The sequence below is a fragment of the Orcinus orca genome, chromosome 8 (assembly GCF_937001465.1).
Source record: "Orcinus orca chromosome 8, mOrcOrc1.1, whole genome shotgun sequence".
NCBI classification, from domain to species: Eukaryota; Metazoa; Chordata; class Mammalia; order Artiodactyla; family Delphinidae; genus Orcinus; species Orcinus orca.
In genome coordinates, this window is record NC_064566.1 from 9,346,448 (window position 1) to 9,368,530 (window position 22,083).

Genomic DNA, 22,083 nt, shown 5'->3' on the forward strand with positions numbered 1-22,083 from the left:
AAAATACTATTGTATATAATTTCCTGGAAAACAAAAATAAACATCACTTAGATTTTCAACTCTTTCTTGTAAAGTAAAATCTTGCAGAATAAACATTTCTTATTGTTTTCCTGAATCTGTCCACACACACCTGTCATCCAAGAGAATTAGTGCTGGGAGTAAAATCAGAATGATCTCATCATTTATTTGATCATTCAGGAGACATTTATTAACGTCAAAGAAGTTCTGGTATTTCCAGATCTTTTCTCCACCAGGGATCCCTTGAGTAAGTTTTTTTCTGCACATTTCTTGTTCCGTGAAATAACTTATCCATAACTCTGCTGCATGTATTATCATTTTTCCACACAGAATTGTGAAAATTTCAGCTCCATGACATTTTTGAGTTCCTGTATGGCCTTACTGTCAGAAATATAGAAAGTAGCCTGCTGCCTTTTACTTCTGACTTTGGGGCCTACAAAATCTTGAGGCTGTGCACTAAGAATGATTTGTCTGAGCTACGTTTTTAAAAGAAAAAACCCCATCATCCTTAATTGTAAGGATTATTCAGTAAATTTTAGTAAATACATATAACATCTAATTTACCATTTTAAATACGCCTAACACCATATTCACTCCGCAGTCAGTGCAACCAATCTCCAGACTGTCTTCATCTTGCAAAAAAGAAACTCTATAGCTGCTAAATAACTCCCATTTTCCTCACCATCCAACCCCCGGAAACCGCGATTCTACCTTCTACCGCTATTCTACACCAAAACCTGTACAGGAATGTCCATAGCAACGTTACTCATAACAGCCCCAAAGTGGAAACAAAAACCTGTACAGGAATGTCCATAGCAGCGTTACTCATAATAGCCCCAAAGTGGAAACAACCCAATCGTCCACCAGCTGATGAATAAGATTAACAATATGGTATGTCCATACAGTGGAATATTGATACAGGCTATCACATGGATGAATCTTGAAAACATTACATAGGTGAGAGAAGCTGGACACGAGAGGCCACATATTGTGTGACTGCACTGATGTCCAGAACAGGTAAATGCATAGAGACAGAAAGCAAAGCGGTGGTTGCCGGGGCTTGAGGGCAGAGGGGCGTGGAGAGACACTGCTTAATGGGGTGCGGTTTCTTTTGGGGGTGATGAAAATGTTTTGAAACTGGAGAGTGGCGACGGTTGCACAACATTGTAATAAATGTACTAAAAGCGGCCGAATTGCACAATTTTGATGGGTAAATTGTGGAGCGTGTGATTTGTATCTTCCCCCAAATAAGCTGTTTAAAAAGAAGGAAAAAGGGAACTCGTGACGGGGAGGGAGGACTGGGTTTAACATGCCGGAACAAGCGAGGCCAGGCAGAACTGGGATCCAGCCGCAGGAACCATCTTCTTAGGATGTGCCCCTGGGGCTGGCACCATCAGATGCTGGTGGCCACACCAGTGGAGTCTGTGGGCACTGGGTTCCCATGTTCACCCCGGCTGCCGTGATTAATCAGGATTGCTCTGGAACATTCTGGTCATTCCCTCCAAATTGAAAGGCTTGGATACGAACACGCCTTTGGTCAACCCGGGCCGCCTGCTGCACGTCCAAGCTCTCTGTGCCGGAGAGCTGGAAATGGGACTCTGTCCCCTCTCAGCCTCTACAGTGTGAGGTGGGGTCCTGTCTCCCACCTGCCTTCAGATTCCCATCAAATAGGAAGGGTCCAGACGCTGAGCAGCCAGAAGGGGACAATGGTCCATGACACATGGCAGCTCCTCTGAGAACCTGGAGATGCTCCAGTCCCAGCAAGCCCAAGCCCGGGCTCCTCAGATGGAGACAGGCTGGGACCTGGGACACTTTGCTGCAGCGTTTGCACCTGGATAAACGTCTCCTGGAGCAACAAAATACAAAGAAACTATAAGGGACTAAAAATACCTGCATGCAGTTGGGGCAAAGTATGGACAACAAGATACAAAAAGACCAAAAACCCAAATGCCACTTCTGAAGAACCGGGAGCAAAAGCAGGGGGTCGGGAGAAAAGCAGGGTACTGCTCACGTCCCCCGCACACAACGCCACCAAAGGGGTGGGCAGGCCACCTAAGCCACCCCTCCGGCCCGACCCCTGGACACACCCCTACCCTCCCCCCATAGAAGGAACAAGCTTGCCCCCCTTGGGAAGCAAGCAGGCAAGCAAGCCCCAACTAGAATCCCCTCGGGAACTCTCAAAGCTCCTGTGCTCCAGCAGTATCCCATGCTGATGACATCAGAATACCCGGGGTGCCAGTGGGCAGCAGAGTCTGGGAACCTCTAGCACACAGCATCTGGCACGGTGCTCCCATAAGGCTGGCAGGACGGTGTGCTCACAGCAACATAGCAGATGAAGAACCCGGGGTCAAAGAGGGCAATGTCATCTTGCAGGTTGACGGCCAGGCTGAGGCAGGACGGGCCCCCTGACCACTGGCATCTCCACACGCAGTGGACACATGTCTGCGTGGATGAGCTCTGCTCTGAGCCTCTGCATCAGGCTTCCCCACCTCGTCACGCTCCCCCAGCACAGCCCCTTTCCTCCCAGCCAGACTCCCACACGGGAGGGAGGAGTGACCACCAGCTTCCGGATGTCACAGGCCCAGGGCCCAGTGGCCATCGGGAAAATATCTGTGACTTCCGTCTAGAAGGCTTGGAACCCACACAAAAGCCTCAGCTGCCTCAGTACAGGGATCTGGTCCAAGGGAAATAGACTTGCCTCACAAAACACTGTCTCGTTAATGATTTCTTACTATAAAGGTTTTTTGCTATAATGGCTTTTTGCCACATTGCCACTGTTTGAAAAACTATTTTTTTAATAAATTAATTTGTTTATTTTTGTCTGTGTTGGGTCTTCATTGCTGCCTGCGGGCTTTCTCTAGTTGCGGCGAGCGGGGGCTACTCTCCCTTGCGGTGTGCAGACTTCTCATTGCGGTGGCTTCTCTTGTTGCGGAGCATGGGCTCTAGGCGCGGGGGCTTCAGTAATTGTGGCGTGTGGGCTCAATCCCACGAGGCACGTGGGATCTTCCCGGACCAGGGCTCGAACCCGTGTCCCCTGCATTGGCAGGTGGATTCTTAACCACTGCCCCACCAGGGAAGCCCCACAGCACTATTTACAATAGCCAGGACATGGAAGCAACCTAAATGTCCATCAACAGAGGAACGGATAAAGAAGATGTGGTACATATATACAATGGAATATTACTCAGCCATAAAAAGGAACGAAATTGGGTCATTTGTAGAGACATGGATGGACCTAGAGACTGTCATACAGAGTGAAGTAAGCCAGAAAGAGAAAAACAAGTATTGTATATTAACGCATATATGTGGAATCTGAAAAAATTGGTATAGACAATCTTATTTACAAAGCAGAAATAGAGACACAGAGAACAAATGTATGGATACCAAGGGGGAAAGGGAGGTGGGTGGGATGAACTGGGAGATTGGGATTGACATCTATACACTATTGATACTATGTATAAAATAGATAACTAATAAGAACCTACTGTATAGCACAGGGAACTCTACTCAGTGCTCTGTGGTGACGTAAATGGGAAGGAAATACAAAAAAGAGGGGATATATATATACATATGGCTGATTCACTCTGCTGTACAGTATAAACTAACACAATATTGTAAAACAACTATACTCCAGTGGCTGCACATGTACGCACTGCTATATTGAAAAAGGATAACCAACAAGGACTTACTGTATAGCACAGGGAACTCTACTCAATGTTATGTGGCAGCCTGGATGGGAGGGGAGTTTGGGGGGAGAACGGATACATGCATATGTATGGCTGACACCCTTTGCTGTGCAGCTGAAACTATCACAACATTGTTAATCAGCTATACTCCAATATAAAATGAAAAGTAAAAAAAAAAATCCACCCCAGGAAGTCTTCATGTCCCCGCACTTCCAGGCTATGTCATCTGCCAGCCCTGTGGGTGATACCAGATACCATGCCCTGCTGCCAGCGGGCGTCGGGAAGTCTGGGTGCCAACTAGAGGCCATGGGGCGGCCTCCCCTTACCTTCCTTCCTCATGTCTGGACAGCGGTGCAGGAGAGCTGACCTGGAGCAACACCTTCTGAGTCAGATTCCGACCTAACTGCACACCCTACATGACCTTGGGTAATGACTTTGAGTCTCACTTTCCATAAACTTAAAACGAAGATGAAAACAACACCACCACCACCCCCTCCCCTGGCACAGAGAGCTGGTGTGATCGAGAAGCACAGCAAAGGCAGAGACCTTGCACGGTGCCTCGCACACAGTAGGTGATCTGTAATTGACAGTTATTATCCCTGTTTCCAACTAGTTCCCCGGGGAGCAGTTATCTGGGGCTGGATACAAAGCCCACACCCTTGACCCTGACACAGTGAGTTTACTGCCATGTTGTGGTATCTGCCTGAGTCAGTCTTCTTGATCTGTTTCAGCAAAACACAAGACACAACTGCCAAAGGGCCAGCGGCACGTGGTCCTGAGGACGGCAGCGCAAGAGACAGTGCTCTTCCCATTGCAGCCCGCTGGGCTGGGCCAGAGAGGGGACAGGTTCCTGCTCCCAGGAGTGTAACCAGCTGCATCTGGACCCTCCCCGCTCCTGACGCTGCCACCTCGTCTTGGCCCCTCTCAATAAAATCACTGCAACTGCCTTCATGGTGAGGGTCCTCCCTGCTGGGGTCTCCTGCAGAGGTGGACGCTGCAGAGGCAGACCCAGCAGGGGCTGGGTGCTGGGGGTGGAAGAGGGTGGCATGGCCGCCAGGGGTAAGGGGCACCGGGGTAAGAGGGACAGGTTTGGGGCCACAAAAGGTGTCCATCCAGGAAGCGTGATGGTCACCTAGATCAAACCAGGGCTTCTCAAGTGGCTACTGTCAGGTCCTTTTCAGCCCTGAAGGGATCTCTGATGAAACGCTGACCACACAGAACTACCGTCTCTGCCCTGAGCTTATATTTTTCCTGCATCGTCTCAAATCTCTGTCTCTCTCTCTCTGCCATTGTGTCTGCTCTCAATTTAGTCCAGTGGGATCACAAACATTCTAATAACATCATGACCAAGAAACCTGGGGCAGGAATCTTCTAGGCTGGCGTGTTTCCCTGCCATTCCTGCAGTGCAGACTGCACCCTCCCAAGCCCTTCCTGCTGCTCCCAGCACCCCCATGAGGTTTCTGAGTACAAGCAATCCCTTACAGGAGGTGATCCTGTACTTGTTTTTTGGGATTTTTTTTGTGGTACGCGGGCCTCTCACTGCTGTGGCCTCTCCCGTTGCGGAGCACAGGCTCCGGATGCGCAGGCTCAGCGGCCATGGCTCACGGGCCCAGCCGCTCCGCGGCATGTGGGATCTTCCCGGACCGGGGCACGAACCCGCGTCCCCTGCATCGGCAGGCGGACTCTCAACCACTGCGCCACCAGGGAAGCCCCTGTACTTGTTTTGTTACAGAATCCCAGGGGCCCCTACCTCTGTTATTCTCAAATCACAATTCAAAGACACAAATATACACCTCAAATTCTCCTGCTCTGATTCTGTGGGATGGATTCCCATCCCTCACTGATCCCTCCAGGCCAGAGGCAGGGCTGGCAGGGACGACAGAGACCCAAAGAAACGTTACAGCTCTCACGGGTTATTATCTCCTCTCCCTTGACACGTAACCCTAGACTCGTTATCTTGACATTAATCTGATAGGCTCAGCTTTCCTAGATCTTAATAGCAGAGGAAGGGGAATGTTTAAAGAGGAAAGTAATGTAGGCAGTTGTGTGTGTGTGTGTGTGTATCTGTGGGCAAATAAGATTAAAGGCTCGTGGATTTAGGCACCTAAATCTGAATGAAAGTGTTGGACCTTCATGTCCCCTTTTCTAGGCTTAATAAATTGCAGTCAAGGCCAGTACCAAACGAAGGCGTGACGGTGTTCAAAGCTCCCCATTGTAAGAAAATGAGTTCACTTCCTCCTTGCGGCACGCAGGACAGATGGCTTTGCTCGAGAAAGTTCAAAGTTATTGGCAGGAGCGGAGCTTTGGTTGGGGTGGGCCATGGAACTTATTTTCTGCTTTGCTGGTTGGGGACAACCAAGGTTGCATTCCTCAGTAAGGATACAAAGCAGGTGCCTCAGGCCTCGAGTAACTCAGCTGCTCTAGTTCTGGCTGCTGCCGCCTGCTCTATACGTATCCACGAGAACCTCAGAATGGAGCTCCAAAAGGACAGACAGGACAGTAACCTGAGATCAAGTTTGCAAACCTTTGGAACACAGGCTATGGCCAGTTTCCCTTCCGATGCCTGCTCTTCCTTCTTTCCCGAAGCTTCTGGGGGAAGCCCAGAGGGAGCAGAGGCTGCTGTGGCTCTTCCCCAAGCAGAGCTTACCCAGCGTTCACTGCTGCTCGGCGGACTGAGCTGCAGGGGCACCCGTGGCATCACCATCCTGGATGGAGCCAGAAAGCAGTGGTGCCTTAGTCTACCTGAGGGAGATGGGGAAAGTCTCACAGGGCAGGGAACCACATGGGGCCCGGCCAGAGGAAGACTGTCAGGGAGGTGAGATGGAGGGCTACAACGAGGGGTGGGATTGGCATACATGGATGGGTCCTACGGAAGCAAGAGAGAGCCTAGATAAACCTGTTCTGTTCATCTTTACTCTGACTAGGCGTTGAAGACCTTTCCCAGCTCTGTTCCTGGGAATATGGTAGGATAGGCTATTTGCACCACCTCACGCATGGGGGCAGGGAATGGTTAGCAGCAGTGACTTTTAAAAGGCAAAAAGTTAGAAATTTTGACTTTTTTTATAGTTCATACTTTTTGTGTCGTGTAAGAAATCTGTGCCAAATACAAAGATAGTAAGATTTTGTCCCATTTTTTTTCTAGTTTTATATTTTTAGTTTTTACATTTAGGCCTACGATCCATCATGAATTAACCTGATAGATGGTATGAGAAGGGTGGGAGATTTTTAAATATATCCAATTGCTCCAAGACAATTTTTTGAAAAACATTATCCTTCCCACACTGAAGTCCCTTTCCACCTTTGTCAAAAACCAAGTGACTATACATATGTAGTTCTATTTCTGGACTCTATACAGTTCCACGGATCTATTCCATGGATCTGTGTGTCTATCTTTACACTAATACAATACTACCCTGATTCTGCAGCTTTGTAATAGTCTCGAAGTTATGCAGTGTAGCCCCGTCAAATTTGTTCTTATTGACATCTTAAGAACATTGAGTTTCCAATTCATGAACATTGTATTATACATATCCCTTTCAGGTCTTCATCAGTTTCTCTCAGCAATTTTTTGTTTTTTTTTTTTTACTATACAGGCCTTTCACATCTTTTGTCAAATCTACTAAGATGTTGATAATTTTGGGCATTATCCATTGCATTGTTTTTTAATTTCAACTTCTGATTGTGCAAGGCAGGTGTATAGAAATACAATCGGTTTTCATATATTAATCTTGTACCCTGCATCCATGCTAAACTCACTTATTAATCCTTTTGTAGACACTGTGAGATTTTCTACAAGTCATCTCTGAATATAATTTTTTCTTTCTCGTACCTTTTTTCTTTACTGTCCTCTTGCACTGGCTAGAACCTCCAGTAAAATGTTCAGAAGTAATGACAGTTGGCATCCTTGCATTGGACCTGTTAGTAGGAGGAATGCATCCAGACATTCACCATGCTTGCTGAAGATTTTTTGGTAGAAAGGCTTTTTCAAACTGGGGAAATTCCCTTAAAATTCTTACTTGCTTAAAGCTTTTATCATGAATCAGTGTTAAACTGTCCAGCTCACTTTCTGTATCTATCAATTTAATCACATGATTTTCCCCCTGTATTAATATGGTGAATTACATTGACTTTCAAATGTTAAACCTACTTTGCAATGCTGGGATAAACCCTATTTGGTTAAGATATATTATGCTCTTTATATGAGTCATTTGTTGGATTTCATTTGCTAAAACTCAAAGAACCTTGATGTTCATGGCAGGTAATCTTCTAGCTTTCCTTTTTTGCAACGTCTTTTGTCTGGTTTGGGGATCAGAGCAATGTTGGCCACGTAGATGGAGCAGGTAAATATTTTTTCCTCTGATTTCTTGGGAGAGGTTGTGTAGAATTGGTCTTATTTCTTCCTTGAACATTTACCGCTAAAATGATCTAAGCCTAGAGGGTTCTTTGTGAAATTTTATTTATTTTTAAAATTTATTTATTTTTGTCTGCATTAGGTCTTTGTTGCTGTGCACGGGCTTTCTCTAGTTGTGGTGAGCGGGGTCTACTCTTCGTTGTGGTGCGAGGGCTCCTCATTGTGGTGGCGTCTCTTGTTGCAGAGCACGGGCTCTAGGCGCACGGGCTTCAGTAGTTGTGGTGCACGGGCTCAGTAGTTGTGGCACATGGGCTCAGTAGTTGTGGCGCACAGGCTTAGTTGCTCCGCAGCATGTGGGATCTTCCCGGACTGGGGATCGAACCCATGTCCCCTGAGTTGGCAGGTGGATTCTTAACCACTGTACCACGAGGGAAGACCCTTTTTGTGAGATTTTAAACTACAAATTAAACTTCTGTCATACATAGGGCTGTTTAGATTTTATATTTTTTCTTGAGTGAACTGAGATAATTTTTATCTTCCAAGGAATTTGTGTCCATGTCATTTAAATTGTCAAATTACCATAAGTTGTTCATAATATTCTCTTTTAGTTTTAGTATCTGTAGAATCTGTGGTGGTGTTTCCTCTCATTCCTGACATAGGTCATTTGTTTACTCTTTTTCTCCTCATCAGCCTCAACAGAGGTTTACATTTTTTTTTTTTTGAGCTTCTTAAAGAACCAGCTTTGGGTTTAATAAAATGTTCTCTATCATTTTTCTCTTTCCAATGTCACTGACTTCTGCTCTACCTTTGTTATTTCCCTTATTCTGCTTATATTTTTGTTTGCTCTTCTTTTTCTAGTTTACTAAAGTGGAAGCTAGCGTCATTGATTTGACACTGTTTTTCTAACATAGGCATTTTAGTGCTATAAATTTCCCTCTAAGTACTGCTTTAGTTGCATCACAAGATACACGGTCAATACATCAAAGTATAGAAACTGCATTTCTATACACTAGCAATGAACAAGTAGAAACCAAAATTAGAAGGACAATACCATTTATAACAGCTCCAAGAAAATAAATACTTAGCTTTAAATCTAACAAATCTTATACAGGATCTGCATGCTGAAACTGCAAAATGCTGATAAAAGAAACCAAAGATGTAAATAAATGAAGAGATATATCATGTTCATGGATTAGTAGACTCACTAGCATAAACATGTGAATTCTCCCCAAACTTATAATATATAGATTTAATGTAATTTCAATCAAAATCTCAGCAGTGTTTTTGTATAGATAAGCTGATTCTAAAATTTATACAGAAAGACAAAATTGATAGAAAAGCCAAAATAATTTTGCAAAGAATAAAGATGGAGAAATCATACTACCAGATTTTTAAGATTTATAAAAGCTACAGTAATCTTGACCATGTGGTATTGGTAAAAGGACAGACCCATAGATCAACGAAAGAGAATACAAAGTCTGGAAATAGACCCTTACAAATATGGCTGATTGACTCTTGACAAAGATACAAAAGAAATTCAGTGAAAAAGAATAGTCTTTTAAACAAATGGTTCTAGAACAACTGGACATCCATCTATCTATATGCTCCCCAAAACAAAAAACATAAACCTCACATTAAAAAAAAATTAACTCAAAACAGATCATAAGCCTAAATGTAAAATATAAACTACAAACTATTTAGAAGAAAATATAGGAGAAAATCTTTTGAGAACTGGGGCTAGACAAAGATTTCTTAGACATGAAGCCAAAAAAGCACAATCCATAAAAAGGAAAAAAAGCTGATAAACTGGATTTCATCAAAATTAAAATTTTTGCTCTATGAAAAATACTGGTAAGTGAATGAAAAGACAAGTTGCAGACTAGGAGAAAATACTGCAAAGCACGTATCTGACATCACATTTGTACCCATAATACGTAGAGATTCTAAACACAACAGTAAGAAAACTAACAACTCAATTTAAAAATGAACAAATGAGGGACGTCCCTGGTGGCCCAGTGGTTAAGACTCTGTGCTTCCACTGCAGGGGGGCATGGGTTTGATACCTGGTCCCCTGGTTGAGGAACTAAAATCTCACATGCCATGTGGCATGGCAAAAAAGAAAACAAAAAAAAACCCACAAGGCACATGAAGAAAGAAATCGTGGCCCAGTAAAAAAGGAACCAAAAAACAAAAAGAACAAATGAGTTGAACACTTTGCCAAAGAAGATACACAGATGGCAAGTAAGCACGTGAGCTGATGTTCACCATCACCAGCTATTATGGAAATGCAAATTAAAACCACAATGAGAATTCACTACGCGTCTATTAGAATGGCTAAAATAAGAAGCACTGACAATATCAAGTACTAGTGAAGATGCAGTGCAACCTGTAACTACCTTTTTGCTGAATAACAATTTTTTTCTCAAACACACTATGTAAATATGCTTTTATAAGAGGTAATATTTTGACATTGTGGTTTCAGGCAAAGACACATTCACCAGTTGACTCAACACAACAGTTTCTCATCAGAGAACATATGGAACAAATTTAAATTCGCACCGTATTTGAATGAACTGTAAAATGTTTTTCTTTGCGTGGTGGAATCTTCTAGATTTCATTCTGTTGTGTGCATTCACTCTTTACTCATTTTAAAAAGCTCTCTTATATTCAGCCTTGATTTTGTCCTAAAGCAAAGGGTCAGCAAACATCTTCTGTAAAGGTTCATAGTAAATATTCTCAGCTTTGCGAACCATAAGTCCTCTGTTGTAACTACTTAACTCTGCCCTCAGCAGAGTAGCCGGAGACAACAGGCATTCATTTCTACTGGGCGGGTTCCAATGAAACTTTACAAAAATGAACTGCAACTTGATTTGGCCCATAGGCCCAAATTCACCAACCCCCATTCCAGGGGCTGGAGTAGGAGATGATGAAGCTGTGGCACGTTTAGAACATGGTTGGCAGCGATGGGGCAGGGCCAGCTTCCATGGACACTAAGCATTGAATTAGCAGCTGCCTGGATTTGTTGGAGAAACATCTCAACTACTTGCACGTACTGGTCCCGAGGTAGTTTCAAGAGACGGCCCCTTCCTAACCCAGATCTCCTGCTTCAGCAGCACGTCCACGTTCTCAAGTCCTTTCACCATCCGTGCAGCAAGGGTGGGTGGAGCCTGAGGCGTGGAGGGGCTGAGGGCCTCTCTTAAGCGGCAGAGCTGTGTCAAGAGCCCAATTCCCCTGACCTCAACTCCAGGTCTTACCCACTGAATGAGCCCCCCTCTACAGGCAGGGCGCTCCCCAGAAAAACAGGAAGTAGCGTCACCTGCCCCAACATGAAAGTAACTGAAGTGTTTCTCAGGGTTGTCCAGGGTGGCATCAGAATCACCCACTCCGTCAGCATCTCTGGGGGTGGGACCCAGGTGGCCTTGACGCACATCCCAGGAGAAAAAGCAGGTCCTATTCCTCCAGCCCATCCAGTGGCCCGAGACGGGGCCAGGGTCCGGGGCTTTCTGCAGAGAAGCGCAGTCTTCATGATACTCACAGCAGGCATGAAGGAACAGACTTTATTAATCTAGCTCTCAAACACTAGAGGCTAAAATTCAGTTGAACTCTAACAATCTATTTACAGAGTGCTGTCAGCAGACCAGGCAAGGCTGGCCCTGGGTCTTCCCCGAACACCCAACAAGCTTGGCCTCCCAACAGGCCCGAGCCGCCTTCCCCCTGTAGCCCCCAGAGAACGTCTATATACACTTGACCGAACCCTCAGCGACAGGATACGAGGCAGGACGGCACCAGACCAACAGAGACACAGACATACAGACACAGATGAAAGCTGAGGCTGCCCAGCAGGCCCGAGGGCCTGGCTCAGTGCTTCTTCAGGCTGTAGGCCAGGCTGCCAGGGACCCTGGGGCCCTGCAGGGGCGGCGAGTTCCACACGGCGGAGCTGGTGCGCTTATGGTAGCGGGGCTTGCTCTTCTTGAAGATGTCCTCCAAGTCCAGTGGCAGAATGGTTCCGAAGAGTTCCAGAAGGTTCGGTGGGTGGTAGTACTGGTGGATGATGGCCTGGCTAAGCTGGGTGCCTGCAGGAGGACACCAAGGGCTGGGTCACTACCCTGGGGCTCCCCCTGCCCCACAAAGAGCCCTCGGCGCCCTCTCCACCTCAGCATTCCTTCACCTCCTGTCAAATCAGCTCCTCTCAGGGCCCTCCTCCAGCCGCCCCCCCCCAACCAAACACGGATAACCTCTCACTGCGCGCTCCTACAGCTGCTCTCCAGCGACTCATGGGAGCCAGGTGCTCGGCTGAGGTCACTGCATGACCCCCTCATCCCCACAGCCACCTCGGAGGCAGGCCCTCTACCTGCCCCGGTTTACAAGGGTGAGATCTGCCCAGAGGCACACAGCTAGAGACTGGCAGAGCCGGGATTTGAAGACAAGTCCAGCTCCAGAACCAAAGCATCTGATGCCATCCTCGACTGCCTTGGTTGGCTACTCATCTCATCAGCACCACAGCCCCACGATGCCTGGTGCAGGCTGACACTGCCGGTGGCTCAGAGCCCGGCCAGCGAGGCTGAGGAGGACCCCGGGGGGGTCGGGAAGCAGAATGTGTGCCCAGCACTTGCCCTGCACCAGGCCTTCCTACGCTAACTCACTTCATCCTCGATAGCCCTTCTCAGCTGGGTGCTCTAAGCACCCCCATTCCACAGATGGGAAAACTGAGTGAGAGCTTAAGTAGGCTGGTAAAGGTCAAGGGCTCCCCGGCCACGCTGACCCCTGCCCGCTGCCACCTCCGGAATGACTGGACGTTAAGGAGGCGAAGTCGGATTCCAGTCACTGTGGGGTTCAGATGAGGTGAACTCACAAAGCAAGCTCTCTTCCGTACAGCGCCGATCCCCTCCAGGGTTCTGGCCCTTCCTCCGGGGAGTGAGACTGCAGCCCGCCCCGCCCCCAGCTCGGCCAACTCCGTAAGGCAGCCGCTGCATGCACTGGCCCTGCTCACTCCCCGCAGGCCTTGCACCCAGGCCTGAGGGGGCACCTTCACACTTACCCACACTCCTGTTTAGAAAGCCTGTAAACTCAGCGTCCCATCCTGCCGGGCCTCAAGTACCCCCATCCCCGTCTCCAACTCCTCCCCCAGCTGGCTGGAACCCCTTGCTCCAGCTCTGTGCGCTGCTGAAACCCCACTACTCTTAGCTCTATTCCCACCCCCAGGCAGCATATTTGGGTCCCTGTGGCCTGCTGGGTGGGACTCCAAAGGGGCAGCCAGATAGAGTCTGAGGTGGAACACCCAGCACCACGCCTGCCAGCAGCCAGCTGAAATCTAATGCATCTGTTGAGAATGGAAGCGCCCAACGTCCAGGCCTGGTCCTCAGATGAGCCCGCTGGCCACAGGGCGCCCACCCTTCCCCAGGCGCGTCCCGAGGCCCGATGCAGACTTGTCGGCCAACGACTCAAGCTGCCAGCCCATGGGTACAACGGGCTCCTGACCCCCGCAGCCGCTGAGCCACCCCCTCCAGGGCTCAAAGTCACAAGTGGGGACCCGGCTCTCCTGGGGAGCTCCGGGCCCTGCACACCTCTGGCCCAGTTGGGGATGGGCTTCCGGGGATGGGCCTCGTCATCGGTGGAGTCATCGCTGTTCAGATCCATCCCGTAGTTATCCGGGTTGATCTTGGGGGGCGCCCTGTGTCCCTGTGGGGTCATTTGATACGAGGTACAAGCTGGAGACTGGAAAAGATGAACAAGGCCTTCAGCTGCCTGCCCTGCAGGCTGGCAGCTCCCGCCACTGAGGAACATGGGGCTCTGGCCACCTCCCCTCATTTCACAGGAAAAAAGAAAAAGGTTCAGGGGTCGCTTTTTAATTAAAAAAAAAAAAAAAATCACACCATATACATGCCTCCATGTCTTCCTTTTTCATGTGAAAGTATGTTGTAAACATCCTTCTAGGTTAGTGTGTCAGTGTGTGTCCCGTGACCCGCAGCAGGGCAGTTCACTGGGAACCCCAGGATTTGTAATTTAACCATGTGGTTCAGCTAACTTCCAAGTTTTCAACATCTTAAACGGTGTTGCAATGAAAACCTTATATTACATTTTGTTTGTAACAGCATTAATAGCCTAAATGCTTGTCATTGGGGACTGGTTAAAGACCTTCTGGTACCACTAACTGGAACACAGCGGTCAAAAGTAAGAGATTTACAAGCGGTGAAACAGACAGACGTCTAGGATACATTAAATGAAAGGAAAAAAATGAGAAAAAAATCAAACTGCTAAATGGTATGTGTTGTGGACTAAATGTATCCCCCCAATTCCCATGTTAAATCCTAACCCACGATGTGATGGTACTTGGAGGTGGGGCCTTCGAGAGGTACTCAGGTCATGAGGGCAGAGCCCTCATGAACGGGATTAGTTCCCTTAGAAAAGAGAGCTCCCTCTCCCCTTTGGCCATGTGAGGACACAGCGAGAAGACGGCCATCTGTGAACCAGAGGAGGTTCTCATCACACACTGGATCTGCCAGCGCCTTGACCCTGGACTTCCCAGCGTGTCTGTCGTTTAAGCCACCCAGTCTAGGGTAATTTGTTGTAGCAGCACGAACAGACTACGACAGTATGGGTAGTCTGTGCCCATTTAAAACTATGCATATGTGTGTGTGAGATAAAGTGTGTGTATAAAACGTATTTATACGTAAAGTATAGAAAGATATACACCAGACTTAGACTTTCCCTCTGGGGGTACCTTTCTTTTGCTTTATATTCTTTTATAAAGTTTAGTTTCTTTTCTTCTTTTTTTTTTTTTTTTTTTACAACAAATTCTACTTTCAGAATAAGGAAGAAGATATATTTCAAAAATAGTTAAAAAAACAACTGTATGCTTCCACTTTCTTATGGTCCTAATGCATACAGTCTGTGCCTCCGGCTACTGGGAAGAGAATAATGAGAGCCAGGGGGCCCTCTCCACCCTGATGCCCGGGCCTCACCTGCACGTCCACGGTCACGTTCAGGCTTTTGCCGGCCGCCGCGGCCTCTCTGGCTTTCTTCTCCTGCTCCTCCTGTAGCCGCTGCTCAGCCAGGCGCTGCTGTTCTTCCTGGGACCCCGGCGGACGGCGGGATGTCACAGACCACGTGTGCGTTCTCCCCTCCCCCCCACCAACGCCGCGCAGCGAGGCAGGCAGGACGGCTCCTGCACTAGGGCCCCTGGACCAGGCCTCCCAGCCCAAAGCTCAGGACAGACCCCGTGGGAGCCACAGGCCCGGCTCCCCTTTACCTTTTTCTTCTTCTCCTCCAGCTCCCTCTGCAGCCGCTCCTTCTGTAGCCGCAGGGCCTTCTCCCTCTCCTGCAGCTCCCTGAGGACCGAGCAAGAGCCTGTCAGGGTAGGAAGCCGAGGCCCGGCCCCGTTCCACCCTTGTCAGGGAAGCCAGGGCCCTGGCACATGCCGTAGAGGAGGGAATGGCAGGACGGGCATGCCAGCGAAGAGCCAGCAGCTGTGCTGGCGCCCAAGGGGCTGGGAGTGCTCAGCTGAGGGTCCGGGAGCGCTCAGCCCCGAGGCCCACCAACTGGGCCCCGCCCTCCACACCACTCAGACCTCCGCGCCTCAGTCTTGCCTGCTGTGCAATGGGGAACATAACACCTTTCCTCCAGAGCTGCCACGAGAACAAAATGAGGTCATCTGAGCTACCGCCACTCGTCCTGACCCACAGGCCAACACCCGGCCCCAAGCCTGACACGAAGCAGGGAGGGGCTGTTCACGGCTCAGAGCCACCTGCACTTACTCGCTCACGACCCTGAACAAGTCACGGAACCTCTCTGGACCTGTGTCCCCCTGCGGGAAGTGGAGCAGCTGGTACGCACGCTGCAGGTGTCTTCAGGTGAGGATTAAACAAGGAAATGTGTGGAAAGCGTGTGGCTCGGTACCCGCCCAAGCTGCCAAACGTTATGACCGTCGCCACCCCCTGAAGCCCCTGGCGCTGCCCGACACACATCCAATTCTAAAGTCACATCAGCTGCCGCCCTCTGTCCCCCTCCCAGACTCCTGTCTCTGATTCTGCCCACAGGACCAGGGACCCCTTTGTGCCAAACAACACGATGGCCCTGACGCAGTCAGCCCTCTGGTTGTGACCCACCTCCTTCTCCACTGGGCCTGTAGCCACCCACAAAGACGGACACGGAAAAAAGTGCTGCCTGGTGTTTCCCAGTGGGTGGAAGCAGGAGAGAGGCCAGGCCTGGGCCTGGGCCCACCCGAGAGTCTACACGCACACGGGCGGAGTCTGCATCTGCACACAGGCATAGGATCCCACATGTCTCCTGGCCAGTGGTGACGGAGGCTTACCCTCCTCGGCATCCCCAGGACCCAGCACAACCCGGCACAGGGACTGGCCTTGGATAAACGCCTGTGGAACTAAACGTGGAATTCTCGCCTATCGCAGAGACCACTGCCTCTGCGAGGGCTCATCTGCCACGGTCCCCAGTTGCGGGGGGGCCGGACAGTCTGGAAATGGTGGTGGTGGGGCAGCCCGAGTCATCACCAGGCCCAGAGGAGCACGCGCGGTGGGCACGAGCCAGGGGTGCCGAAGGCCCTGCAATGAATCACAGCACGTGGTGGCCTGACTCTGCCACCCAAAGGCCCTCAGTGGCTGCTGAGAAATGCTGGCTCGTCCTGCGGCCCCACCGCCCCCTTATGTCAGCTGAGAAAAGAATGAACCAAAGGGCTCAGCTCATCCGGCTGGAAGCAGAACAGAGACACGATCCCGAGCGACCCTGCCCGTTACTCCTCGAATCTCCAGCAGCCAACACACCACGTCTGGAGCCAGGAAGAAAGCCTGTCCTTCTTTTCCAAACTCCCGAGTGAAGGCGGGAGCTGCCTCTGGGTGACGGCTACATCTGTGTGTCAGCCACACATGCGCACAGGAGGACGGCTGATGTGACAGCGAGGCGCCAAAGTCACCTGGGCGCCGGGCCTCCGCGACGCCTCACCTCTCGGCCTGCAGCCGCTCCAGCTCGCGCTGCTCCGCCAGCCTCTTGGCCTCGGCCGCCTTCCGCAGCCGCTCCTGCTCTTCCTCCCTCCTCCTCTGCAGCAGCTCCTGGTGGCGCCTCTCCTCCTCCTCCTGTGACCAGAGAGCAAGGTCAGGGTTCGCAGGCCAGCCCGGGCTGGAGAGGCAAGAGCGGGTCTGGGAGGGAGGAAGGGGGGGTGGGGGGAGGAGCGGCTGGCCGGAGGGCCTGTCCTTCCCAGAAGCTCCTCTCGCGTCAAGAACAGCAGGGGCCGACTTCCCTGGTGGCGCAGTGGTTGAGAATCCGTCTGCCAATGCAGGGGACACGGGTTCGAGCCCTGGTCCGGGAAGATCCCACATGCGCGGAGCAACTAAAGCCTGTGCAGCACAACTACTGAGCCTGCGAGCCACAACTACTGAGCCCACACGCCACAACTACTGAGGCTGTGTGCCACAACTGCTGAAGCCCATGCACCTAGACCCCGTGCTCCGCAACAAGAGAAGCCACCGCAATGAGAAGCCCGTGGACTGCAACGAAGAGTAGCCCCCACTCGCCGCAACTAGAGAAAGCCCGCGCAGCAAGAAGACCCAACGCAGCCAAAAATTTAGAGAAATAAATATAAATAAATTAAAAAAAAGAACAGCAGGGGCTGAGCCCAGGGACACCCCATACGAGGCTCCTTCCACAAGGACCACGGCAAGCGGCTGGAGGCGCGTCTTGCGACAACTTCTTTTGCTGCAGCGGCAGATTTAGTAGTTAAGGGCACAGACTGGACGGAGCCAAACTCGTGAGCTGGGTGACACGAGGCGAGTCACAGAAGCCTTCCGGCCTCGGTTTTACCCTCATTGATAAAATGGGGACAACAGTCACGCCCACGCCTCCTAAGACTTTTGAGTTTATACACATGACGCACTTAGAACAGTGCCTGGCACCATGTAAATATTCCATAAATTTTAGCCATTAGTCTTATGACCCCCTAATGCCAGATTTGTGTTCCCTAGAGTCACAAGACCGACAGTTCCCAGGAAGAGGTGGGCCCATAATCTTAGAGGCAGAACGTTTAATCCTCGCAACAACCCTATCGAGTAGATATCACTGCTACCTGAAGGAACCAAAGCACAGAGAGGTCAAATAACCCACCAGGGTCACACAGCTAATAGATGGCAGAACTGAGATTGGAAGTCTGGCTCCAGAGTCCGCGCACTTAACCCTCAAACTGCTGCCTCTACAGAAAACACAGGGCGGGTCCCCGTCCCCACCTCCATGGCCTTTGTGAAACCTCCTTGTGAGCTCAAGGCAGCAAGGCCCACCAAGATCAACCCGACGCAGGGGGTGAGCCCAGCGGTCCAGGGGCGCGGAGGCAGTGCCGTCCTCCTGCCGCGTGAGCCCGGCGTGCGTACCTGCTGCAGCCACCTGAGCCTCCGCGCCTCGTCCTCCTGCCTCCTGCGCGCCTCCACCTCCCCCATCTTCTTGGCCGCCGCCTTCTTCTTGGCCTTCTCCTCGGCCAGCCGCTCCTCCTTGGCCTGCGGAGCCCACCCACAGACGCCCATTGGAGCAGCCCCCCGCCACTCAGCCGTACAGGGTGGGGCCCAGTACGCAGCAGGGCAGATACTCCATGTCCCTGGGGCCCCGGCTAGCTCCCCACAGCCCGGGGGAGGGGGTACCCGGGACTCAGACCTGCCAGGAGCACAGGGCTGTGCTCGGTCCCGGGCAGACCTTCCACCCTCCACGTGGCTCAGAACAGACCCCACGGACGGCCATGGGAGGGATACAGGGCATCAAACCCGTAACTTCCCGACGGGTCCAGTCCTAACCCTCGGGCCACCCAGTGTGACGGGCCTGGGTCCCGCCAGGGCACAGCCCGCGGAAGCTGCTACCCACAGCCCGAGGCCTGCACCTTCTCCGTCTTCTCGTCGATCTGAGCAAACTTCTGCTCGATCTGCTTCTTCTTCTCCTCCTTCATCTGCTCCACCCGTTCCCGGGCCTGCAGCACCTTACGGAGGCGCTCCTCACGCTTCCTGCGGGCACAGGGTGGTCACGGGGGCCCAGCAAGGCCAGGGGAGCCGGAGGTGGGGGGCGGGCACTTACAGCTTCACCTCCTCCAGCCGGCGCCGCTTGTCCTCCTCCACCTTCTGCCTGCGGAGCTGCTCGGCCTCCTCCTTCCGCCGCAGGTTCTCCAGGCGCTGCCGCTCCTTCGCCTGGGGGGGTGGCGGTGGGGGAGTGAGGGCAGCCCCGCGCTGGGCCAGGACGACCCCAAAGGCCTCCCAAGGGCCTGAGTCACGAGTGCCCTCACCTGAGCCCTGCCAAGGTGTGGGCAACACAAAAGTCAGGCTCAAGACTGGATGATTCAGATTGATCTGCTGAACCAACTAGTACTTTTCTCGTTTGTTTTTTTTTTTGCGGTACGCGGGCCTCTCACTGTTGTGGCCTCTCCTGTTGCAGAGCACAGGCTCCGGACGCGCAGGCTCAGCGGCCATGGCTCACGGGCCTAGCCGCTCCGCGGCATGTAGGGATCTTCCCGGACCGGGGCACGAACCCGTGTCCCCTGCATCGGCAGGCGGACTCTTAACCACTGCGCCACCAGGGAAGCCCCCAACTAGTACTTTTAAAAAGTTGTTTTTGAAATTATTATATAGCCACATCACAAGAAGTTTGGAAAATAAAGGAAAAAAATGCCATCCCTAATCTACTTCACCAGCCTATAGTAACCTCTGTTAGCGGAGGTTATAACTATATAAAAAGTTATACTTGATAAAAGAGTTAAGAACGAGGGACTTCCCTGGTGGTGCAGTGGCTGAGAATCCGCCTGCCAATGCAGGGGACATGGGTTCAAGCTGTGGTCTGGGAAGATCCCACACGCCGCGGAGCGGCTGGGCCCGCGAGCCACAACTACCAAGCCTGCGCTCTAGAGCCCGCGAGCCACAACTACTGACCCCGCGTGCCTAAAGCCTGTGCTCTGCAACAAGAGGAGCCATCGCAATGAGAAGCCCACGCACCGCAAGGAAGAGTAGCCCCTGCTCACCACAAGTAGAAAATGCCCGCATGCAACAACAAAGACCCAACGCAGCCAAAAGTAATAATAAGAAGAAAAAAAGAACCAGATTGGGAAGGGACAGAAAGGCAGCTTTGAAAGTTATGGTTAATGTTCTATTTAAGGGGGTGGATGGGTACACATGTGTTAATTTTTTATTATTATGCTTTATAACTTTTACGAGTGTGTACACACACACACACACACACACACACACACACACAGTATATCGACTGTTTCCTAACAGCTGAAAAAAAAAGAAAATACTGTCAAATGCTAAAAGAGGTTACTATATAGGCTAGTGACACTGATTAGGGATGGCATTTTTTCCCCTTCATTTTCCAAACTTCTTGTGATACGGCTACATACAAATTTCAAAAACAACTTTTTAAAAGTCCTAGTTGCTTCAGCAGATCGATGCTGGTACCCTCCTCCTCCACAGGCCCAGAAAGCCCCAGGGGCATGGCCATAGCAGTAGGCAACCAGCAGGACAGGTGGGGCCTCCAAGCCCTCCCTGGCCAAGGACGAGACTGGTGCTTTACCAGTAACGGTCAGGGGATAAGGGTAGAGGCTGGGACCTGGACTAGAGGCCCACCCCTCACCCCAACCTGGCTCCCATTAGACACCACCTCTGGGCTAAGCCACCCATCGGCCTTACTGTCCATTTCTCCTTAGCCACTGACCTTGACTACAGATTTCCCACCTAGAAATCTGGCCCCGAGGTAATACCATCCTAAAGATGGAGAGAAGGGCTCCGGTTCTGGGTGAGATGGAGTAGACACTCCCATCTGTCTCTCCCACTACATGTGGTGTATAACCTAACAGAATGCACGGAGCAGTTATCTGAGGCCTCTGCAAGGTAAACAGCCGCAGGCAGACTGGGGAAGGAGACCAAGCTTTAAAGCATCACCGAACCAGCAATGAGCTGAATGCTTTTTTTTCCCTCCAGCACTAACTCAGTGAAGCCTGAGACCCCAAGGAGATCACCGAGGTGCTGACAGAACTCCGGGAAGAGCCCTCTGGTTCTGACTCAAAACACTATGGTTTTTTCCCTCTTTTCTCCCTTCTCTCATGCTCTGGCCCACAAGCAATCCTGTGGCAACGGGGACAGCAGCAGTTACTGGAACCTGCAGAGTCAAAACTCAAGGAGGAGAACCTTCCATGCCACACTATGGAGCTGTGATCCCAAAATGCTGGGAAACACTGTTGCCTTTCTTTCTGTCTCTCAGCCGGAGGCCCTCCACGTGGTTAGGGGAGCACACAGCGGACCAGAAGAACTAAGGCCCCAGCTTCCTGGCTGGGGGGCAGAAAGGGGGAGCCCCAGAGAAGAGGAAAGTACTGGATAGATTGAGAAAGTAATACCATAAGGTGTTTATGAACTCCCGGGCGCAGCACCAAACTGGAGATGTTTGGATTTGACCCGAACTATCACACCTGAAACTCTGAGGACTAAACTCTCAGGCCACCTGCCAGATCCCAGACGGACCGCTGACTGGCACACCCATGACAGATCCAAAGAGCACGATAAAGGCTTTGAAATCTGAATGGACATTGGAACCACAGGCCACAGAAAGCAGGTTGGAACCACAGCCAGAACCAGTGGGTTACTGCCAAAGCAAACTATCAACAGTCTCCATAAGATTTAAACAAGACCCAGAGTCTCCTAACATCATATTCAAAATGTGCAGGCTGCAATCCAGAGTTACTAAGCATACGAGGAACAGGAAAATCTCAACTCCCACGGGAAAAGGCAATCAACAGACACCAATGCCAAGATGTCCGGTTGGAATTCTCTGACAAAAATGCCCCAACAAATAATCACAGCACTCTTAAGACAACTGGAAAAACAGAAAATCTCAGCAACTAGAAGATCTAAAGAAGCAGCAAATGGCGATTTGGAACTAAAAATACAATAACTGAAAAAAAAAAATTCAGTGGACAGATCCAAGAGCAGAATGGAGAAAACATGAAGATAAATCAAAATTTAGCCAATCTAAACACAGAGAGAAAATATACGGAAGAAAAAT

The 22,083-nt window shown here is 50.4% G+C and overlaps 1 protein-coding gene across 7 annotated transcripts in view; it reads right to left on the bottom strand.

Annotated features, from left to right (window-relative positions):
- Positions 1–9,091: 9,091 nt before the first annotated feature.
- INCENP (inner centromere protein) overlaps positions 9,092–22,083 on the bottom strand; it is a 29,799-nt gene continuing 16,807 nt past the window's right edge. For 6 of the 7 annotated variants that reach the window (XM_033414293.2, XM_049713140.1, XM_033414297.2 and 3 more), the window contains 8 exons: positions 19,114–19,223; positions 18,923–19,043; positions 18,426–18,548; positions 17,011–17,141; positions 15,305–15,383; positions 15,018–15,125; positions 13,620–13,770; positions 9,092–12,128 (listed from right to left, as the gene is read on the bottom strand). In XM_033414293.2, the coding sequence (XP_033270184.2) occupies positions 11,914–12,128; positions 13,620–13,770; positions 15,018–15,125; positions 15,305–15,383; positions 17,011–17,141; positions 18,426–18,548; positions 18,923–19,043; positions 19,114–19,223 (1,038 nt within the window). In that variant the 3' untranslated portion in view covers positions 9,092–11,913. Of the gene's footprint in view, positions 12,129–13,619; positions 13,771–15,017; positions 15,126–15,304; positions 15,384–17,010; positions 17,333–18,425; positions 18,549–18,922; positions 19,044–19,113; positions 19,224–22,083 lie in introns of those variants that run through there. The other variant, XM_049713141.1, reaches the window with a different exon arrangement.